Source organism: Ovis aries, chromosome 3, assembly GCF_016772045.2.
Source record: "Ovis aries strain OAR_USU_Benz2616 breed Rambouillet chromosome 3, ARS-UI_Ramb_v3.0, whole genome shotgun sequence".
Taxonomy (NCBI): Eukaryota; Metazoa; Chordata; class Mammalia; order Artiodactyla; family Bovidae; genus Ovis; species Ovis aries.
In genome coordinates, this window is record NC_056056.1 from 7,286,749 (window position 1) to 7,294,678 (window position 7,930).

Genomic DNA, 7,930 nt, shown 5'->3' on the forward strand with positions numbered 1-7,930 from the left:
TAGGTTTTGTGACCTGCTCTACACTGTCCCAGCACTCTCTTGGTAAACATTTAGGCATGAATTAACTTCCTCCAGAGAGCAGTGACTCAGGGCCAGATGTAATCTTCCAGCTTTAGGGGGAAAGGTGAGTGCCCCAACCTTTCTCAGGTGCCCAGACCCTTCATCCCAAGAAGACTTGTCTCACTTGGACCCGCCCTCCTGCACAGATGCGCACACGGATATTCACACACACATGTATACATACACATCCTCGATGCCCTGGACGGTCCGCAGTCCCTGCTCTGAGCCATTGACCATTGGAAGAGAGGCCTTGCGTGAGACCCACCCATTCGGTAAATATCTGTGAATTCCTGCTGTGTACCCTCCCGTCTTCACTGCTCCCAGGGGCACCAAATAGCTCAGCTGTTGCGTTACCTCCTTCAGCAAGCGTGTCCTTACAACAGCTGCAGCAACTCCCCCCCTCCAGGCCACCCCAAAAAAGATCAAGGGTTTTTATTAAGCTAGACAACTGCTTAGCCCTCTCCACTAGCCCGCCTCTCCATTCCCGAGAAGGAGGTGAGACCAAGGTGAACATGGGCCCCAGACAGGAGGACCCAAAGAATGGGGCCATGCAGACGGGACTGACCACTCCTCAGCTGGCCCCAGGGAGCTGAAGAGCCTTAGCAGAGCTCAGACCCACCTTGAGGCAGAGGCTGAAGGGGGTGCTGGTTCCCCTGCCCTCAACCGTGGCTAGGGAATCCATTTCCCTCCCTACCCTGGTGTCCCATCTGGGCCCCCAGAGTTAGGAGGTGCTGCTCTGAGAACGGCTGTCAATGACAAGCTGAGCTGTGAGAGGGATCTTCTTCTTCTTTGTGGATCCCACAGGCCCTGGTTTCAGAGCAGTTGGCAGGAAAGTGGTGGGATGTTGATCAATCAAAGTTACATTCGTCATGAGCTGAGCCCTGAGAACTGGACTCAGACTCACCCACGGCAGAAGCAAGTGGCTGATTTCAAAGAACCTAAAGCAAGTTCTGCTGCTGGAAGCAGACCTGGGTTCAAATACTGCCTTCACCCCTCTTGACTGCGTGCCCTTGAGCAAGACACAAACACTCAAAATCTTAGCTTGCCCCAATAAATTCTGGGCAAAGACAGAATGAAGGTCCAAAATAAGCATTAATAATACATTCTTAGACTCTCGCAACATGCCAGACACTGTCCATCCCAGACTTGACTGTAGAAACAGAACCTCACAGTTCTCTCCACATGGTAATGACATCTCAAAGGTGGACTTCAAAAATAAATGAATGAGGGATCTCCCTGGCAGTCCAGAGGTTAAGACTCTGAGCTTTCAATGCAGGGGGTGCAGGTTCGATCCCTGGCTAAGGGACTGAGATCCCACATGCCTTGCAGTGTGGTCAAAACAAAATAGATAAAAGAATGAAGTCTTTGTGTGTCTTTAAGACAGGCCCTAGGGAGGTAAGGAGCAGTATATTTTTATTATTACAAATACTAGCACATGAACAAGTTGTATTCTGTGTGTCCCTGTCAGCAGATCACCAATATAATGGAAGTAAGACGCCTTTTCTCACAGTTCCCCTAAAGTGTCAATCCTGGCTTCTCTGGGTGAGGGCAGAAGAGGTTCTTCTGATCACAGGGGCTCAGACCAGTTTGAGATTGTGCACAAATGGCATGCAAAGGCCAGAGCACTGGACTTGGAGCTGTGGGACCTCAGGCAAGTCCCTTCCGCTGTCAGAGCCCCAAGTTTCATCTGAAAAATAGGGTATGTTCTCCCTAAATCTGTTTTTAACCTTGCTACCTGGCACTGAGTAGATGCTGAAAAATTGTTGGAGGAAACAAACTTGGAGAATTCTTAAATCTGAGGGGACACCGAGAGAGTACTGGATGGGCTGGCTGGGTCCCTTTACTCCTGCCAAGGGATGAAGCAGGTGCTGAGGACAACAGCCCCAATGAAAGAAGAGACTCGGAAGAAACCCCAAGGAGAGGGTGAAACAGAAGGAAGGTTGCCTCTGAGCCCTCCTCCCACCCAGCACCCACCCAACACACAAGGCCCACCAGCCTTCATACTCCCTGTGAACCCTGTTTCTCCTTCAAGGGCCAACTCAAGGACCCCCTCCTCAGGCAAACGTCCTGGCCACTTCAAAGAGACCCTCCCACCCAGGTGCCTTGGACCTCCCCACACACACTCTAAGCAGCAGTCACCCCCTTTCAGGCTAACCAGTCCAGATCAAGAGCCCCCTGGAGAAAATCCCCACCGTCTCAGCTCCCAGCTGGAAGGAGGTGGCCCCATGAACGATTCAGGACAAGAAGGAAAACAGTGTCAACAAGAGTTAAGTTGGCGACTTCCTTGACTGCGTGATTTCCCGAGTGTCATCCTTCTCTAAGACTGAGGTCCCTATCTGCAGGCAGTCTCGGGGAAGGAGTCAGGCGTTTCTGGCAGGGCTTCCCCCATACTAGGTACACCATAATAGTCCCTATTGTCATTACTATTAGTTAGGAAAGAAAGGAGAGGTTACAGGACCGGTGATTAGGACACTGGATGTCTGCTCTCAGACCGCCTTTAGACCTCAGGCGTTTGCCAGGGGCACGCCTCCAAGCCTTCTCCATCTGGGGAGATCAAAATTCACCAAAAGATCAAAATTTGGGGTTCTTCCGTCAGACCAAAGGAGAGGACGGCCCTTCTCCGAGTGTTCTCTGAGGCCCCTCGACCAAAAAGTCAGAGTCAGATCCCACATTCTCAGCGACTGAGGGGACCTCGAAATCTCTTTCCCCTGAGGAGTCCCCACAGGTCCCACGAGGCTCTTGCAAAAGCCTTGGGTCCAGTGGGTCACCCGGGGGTGCGACAGATCAGGAAGGAGATGCCGCGTGGCCGGGAGTCGGAGTTGCGCGCACCTGCCGCAGGTGAGGCCCAGCCATGCGGAAGGGGGAGGAGCCGTCGCAGCAGCACGCAGGTGAACCGACCCTGGGCTCCCAGGAACTAGGCCGAGGGCTGCCACGGGCTCCAACGTGAAGGCTGCGAGGCGGCCACCTCGCAGATAGCGGCCCCCGTGACTCCAAGTCCCGCGCGGCGCGGCGGCCCCAGGAGAACATTCGAGGCAGCGGCAGCGTTGGAGGCCCCGGGTCCGTTCGGTATTTGAATAGCACAAAGGAACCGCCTTGGTCTGATTGGCCAGCTTAGAGGCCCCGGGGCGGGCAGCGTCTGTCACTCGGGAGGTTTGGAGCACTCTCATTGGCTCATCAGGTGTGGGGCGGGGCCCGGACGCCCGGCTAAATAGCTGGGGCCCGGGCCGGCCGAGGCTCATTGCTTTGGCGCCGTCTGGGGAGCACGATCCCGCGGGTGGCGCGCAGCGCATGGTGGCGGCTCCTCTCGGAGCGCAGCCGACCCGCTGACCCGGGCTCCGTTTCCCCTGCCCAGCGCGTCCCGGAGGCCGGCTGGAAGCCGAAACAGCAGCAGCCTTAGCAGCAGCAACGGCCGCGGCTGCTCCGCCGCCGCCGTCTTCAAGGGAGCATGGAGTGCGCCCTGGACGCCCAGAGCCTGATCAGCATCTCCCTGCGCAAGATCCACAGCTCCCGGACCCAGCGCGGCGGCATCAAGCTGCACAAGAACCTCCTGGTGTCCTACGTGCTCCGCAACGCGCGCCAGCTCTACCTGAGCGAGCGCTACGCCGAGCTCTACCGGCGCCAACAGCAGCAGCAGCAACAGCAGCAGCAGCCGCCCCACCACCAGCACCAGCACCTCGCGTACGCGGCTCCGGGCATGCCGGCTAGCGCGGCCGACTTTGGCCCTCTCCAACTTGGCGGCGGCGGGGACGCGGAGGCGCGCGAACCGGTCGCCCGTCACCAGCTGCACCAGCTCCACCAGCTCCACCAGCTGCACCTCCAGCAGCAGCTGCACCAGCACCCGGCGCCCAGGGGCTGCGCGGCGGCGGCGGCGGCCGGGGCGCCCGCGGGCGGCGCGGGGGCGCTCTCGGAGCTGCCCGGGTGCGCCGCGCTCCAGCCGCCGCACGGCGCGCCCCACCGCGGGCAGCCCTTGGAGCCGCTGCAGCCGGGTCCTGCGCCGCTGCCGCCGCCGCCGCCGCCCGCGTCTCTCTGCCCGCGGGACCCTCGCGCCTCGGCCGCCTGCTCCGCGCCCTCCGCGCCCCCTGGGGCCGCCCCTCAGGCCGCGGCCGCCGCCTCCCCGCCCTCCTCCCCGGCCCCCGCCTCCTCCCCCGGCTTCTACCGGGGCGCGTACCCGGCCCCCTCGGACTTTGGCGTGCACTGCAGCAGCCAGACCACCGTGCTGGACCTGGACACTCACGTGGTGACCACGGTGGAGAACGGCTACTTGCACCAGGACTGCTGCGCCTCCGCCCACTGCCCCTGCTGTGGCCAGGGCGCCCCGGGACCCGGCCTGGCGTCCGCCACCGGCTGCAAGCGCAAGTATTACCCTGGCCAAGAGGAGGAGGACGACGACGACGAGGATGCAGGCGACCTGGGGGCCGAGCCCCCCGGGGGCGTCCCGTTCGCCCCCTGCAAGCGCGCTCGCTTCGAGGACTTCTGCCCGGACTCGTCCCCGGACGCGTCCAACATCTCAAACTTGATCTCCATCTTTGGCTCGGGCTTCTCCGGGCTGGTGAGCCGACAGCCGGACTCCTCCGAGCAGCCGCCGCCGCTCAACGGGCAGCTGTGCGCCAAGCAGGCGCTCGCCAGCCTCGGCGCCTGGACTCGAGCCATTGTCGCCTTCTAGGGACCCCCGAGGGCACGGGGACCCGTGGCCCCGCGGGGCTGGGGCCAGACAAAGACTCGGCCAAGGGGCGAGAGGAGGGAACGAACGGGCGCCCGGCCACTCCGGGCTGAGCAGGGGGTGAGCAGAGGGAGACGACTGATGTTTTATAAATTGTAAAATAAAAAAAAAAAAAGAAATCTAAGATCTTGGACTTTATTTTTGCAGAGAGAAAAAGCGCCTATTTAAGTATGCTTTGTGTTTCTCCTACTCTTTTTTTATTATTATTGTAGTGATTGCAGTGGTGTTTAGCGAGGAGCCAGCCACGTGAGGAAGGGCTGCTGCCCGGAGGAGGTGCCGGGCAGCCGGGGGGCGAGGCAGGGCGCCCGGACCGCCGGGGCGCGCCGGGGGCGCAGCGCAGGAGGGCGCGGGGTCCCGGACGCCGATTCCAATCAGACGTCAGACCCAGGAAGCCCGGAGCTCTGTTCTCTCGAGTCCCTCCGCGGGGTGAGGAATGGGTCTTGTGAAATCCTGAGCAAAAACAAAGGCAAACTCTATCTCCGAAAGGGAGGTTTGGGTCACATTTCCTCTCTGGGGGCGGCCTCCAAAGTTCTCAAAATGAGAAGGCAGAAATGAAAACACTTCAACTTTTTTTTTCTTTTCTTCCCAGGGCGGGTGTCTTGAACCCCTCGTCTCCCCGCCCCTCTGGCTCTGTTCTCCTCCCCTCCTCCACCCGTCTTCCAGACCCGGGGGTGGCGCCGGACACCCCGACACTCTCGGACACTGTTTGGGAAAGGGGTAGGGGGCGGGCACGGCCGACTACATTTCCCATCATGCCCAGCACTGCGGTCCCCACTAAACAAAAAAGGAAGTCGATTCCTTCACCTGGATCCCCGGCGGCCCGGAGAGAAGGAGGGGCCGGGACCTCCGACTGCGTTGGAGACTTTTCACTAAGTTCCTGGTCAGATGTGGGGTGTGTGTGTGTGTGTGTGTGTGTGTGTGTGTGTGTGTGTGTGTGTGTGTGCTTCTAAGTTGCACTATCCTAGTTCAGCCTTCGGTTGCATTTCATGAAACCAGCATTGTTCGAGCCCGTAAGAACCCCGTCCTGTGTCTTCAGCTTGATAGATTTTGTTTAATTTAAAGCCTTTTGTTGTAAAAAAAAAAAAAGGTGGGGTTCGCCTGCAGCCCCTCTGGTTCCCTGCCATCAGCACCATGTGGACTCCAAAACAAGTTGCCAACCCTTCCTTTCTTGGCCCTTCTCCCTCCTTCCCCTGTATTTTTGTGCATTCTGAATTGTGTATCAACCGGGTAAAACTGTTCAGATGATCTGTTTAAATTTATCATCTTAATAAAAAAGTCGACTCTAGAGGATGGCGGCGCCTTGTTTTCAGATCGGCCTGGAGGTGGCGGGAAGGATAGAGGGAGGTGACACGAGCCCCCTACCTTCCTGCAAAGCCCAGCTCTCCTAGCCTGGGAGGGCAGGAGCTGCCCACATCCGCAGGGCCGGGGGTGGGAGAGGGATGGGAGGGAGTTCTGTTTGCTGGGGAAGAAGCCGGTGCTGCGCGCCTCCCCGGGCCGCCCCCCCTCCCCGCGCCGCCTCTGCAGAGGGGCCTGACCCCCACGGGAACCGGTCCCCCCGCCCCCAGGGTCTCCAGCAGGAAGCCGAGCGAGCCACCATCACATTTCCTAACCCAGCCAGGGGCGCAGAGCCTGCTCGGCCTCAACTCAGAGCTCTCTTGGGCCGGGGAGAGCCGCTGGGGGACATCGGGGGCTTCTGGGCCACCCACAGTCCCCGCCCTGCGCCTCCGCCCGCACGTCCGCACAGCTCCGGCTGCAACTTGGGGAAGTTTTTTCCTTTTTTTTTTTTTTTAAGTTGAGTTTGTTATCACTGCTCGGTGCCACTTGGTGGTGTGCTGGCGGCGTCTCCCTCCCTCCTCGCGCCCCTCCCCTCTCCCTCTCCGCGCCCTCCCGCCCGCCTCTCTTCTTCCCTCCCCAGTAGATGGAGGCAGGAAGGCTCCAGGCGCGCTCTGCGCTCTGACCACCTACGGAATGACCTCAGAGTGGGAGAATGTGCCAAGGCCCCGAGGAAGCTCGCGTCCTCCCCACTGGAACCAAATTCACATCTGGAGCCGCGCCTCGGGCCCAGGGGCGCGCGGGGTGGTTCCAGCTTAAGAGGGGATAGGAAAGACTGAAGGGGAGGAAAAAAGAAAGAAAGAAAAAAAGCAAAGTGGCAGCTTGCTCTCGATTTGATAGCCGCCCCCCTCTCTCCCTCTCTCTGTCCCTGGCTGTCTCCCCAGTGCCCTCGCTCGCTTTCTCGCCCCTGCGCTCCCCTTGGCTGCGCGAGCTCCCCACCACCACCCCCCGCCACCAGCAGGACGGCTCACGCCTCCTCCCCAGCCTTCACGCCCCCCGCAGGGAGAGGAAGGGCTGCAGCCGAGAGGACCCCCCACCCCCACCCCAAGCCTCCGAGAGGCGGACGCAAGCCAGTCCCAGGAGCCCGCTGGGTTCTGGGTCCCGGTGACGCGCGAGGCGAAGTTCTCGGGGACACTCGAGAACCAAGGGGTTTGGCGGGGGGAGGGGGACCGCGGAGGTGGGGGCCGCGAAGGGCCCACGATGGGGGAGGAAGAAAGAGGGAGGCTACGGAGGCGTGAGTTCCGGGGAGGAAAGGCACCTTCACCTCCTCACACACAGAACCAGGGCTGTTTTCTCGGCCTCCTACGGGAAGAGAAGAGTCTGGAGCTGCTGAGGAGGGGGAAGGGTGTGTCGCCCTCCTCCCCGTGCGCCCCCCACCCACCCATCCCCTGCAAGTCTAAGGAATAGCCGTTTGATGCGCGGTTTTGATTCAATCCACCAAGCCAGTTGCCACAGCTCCCCCTAGCGCCGCTTGCAGGACGCTGCAGAGACTGAGGCTGGGAGTGGGCGAGGCACAACCCGGGGTGGCGGGGGATGCTGCGAGGGGTGCTCCGCGCCCACCCCGGGCTCAGCGCGGTCTGGCTCGAACCCTGGCTGGAGCGGAAACCCGGGGGCAGCATGCGTTCCCCACTCCGGGCCCGCCTCGAGGAAGGGCACGTGGTCGGCCGCCTTTGTTGGGAGGGCGGACCTGGGCATCCGAAGGGACCAGCCAAGGGGCTTGGGACCTACCACCTGTCCCTTACGGGCAAAGGAGCGTGGGTGGTGGCCTGCGAAATAAGAGCTCTGAACTGAACGGGGCCGCGGACCCGGGTTGTCCTC

The 7,930-nt window shown here is 60.6% G+C and overlaps 1 protein-coding gene across 1 annotated transcript; it reads left to right on the forward strand.

Moving 5' to 3' along the window:
* The first annotated feature begins 3,292 nt into the window (after positions 1 to 3,292).
* On the forward strand, positions 3,293 to 6,065 carry IER5L (immediate early response 5 like). The gene is made up of 2 exons (XM_042245542.1): positions 3,293 to 5,206; positions 5,370 to 6,065. The coding sequence occupies exon 1, from the start codon at positions 3,506 to 3,508 to the stop codon at positions 4,721 to 4,723; it is 1,218 nt and encodes a 405-aa protein (XP_042101476.1). The 5' UTR covers positions 3,293 to 3,505; the 3' UTR covers positions 4,724 to 5,206; positions 5,370 to 6,065.
* The last annotated feature ends 1,865 nt before the right edge of the window (positions 6,066 to 7,930 follow it).

Coding starts and splice junctions, on each gene's coding strand:
- IER5L (XM_042245542.1), top strand. CDS start 3,506: ATGGAGTGCGCCCTGGACGCCCAGAGCCTGATCAGCATCTCCCTGCGC.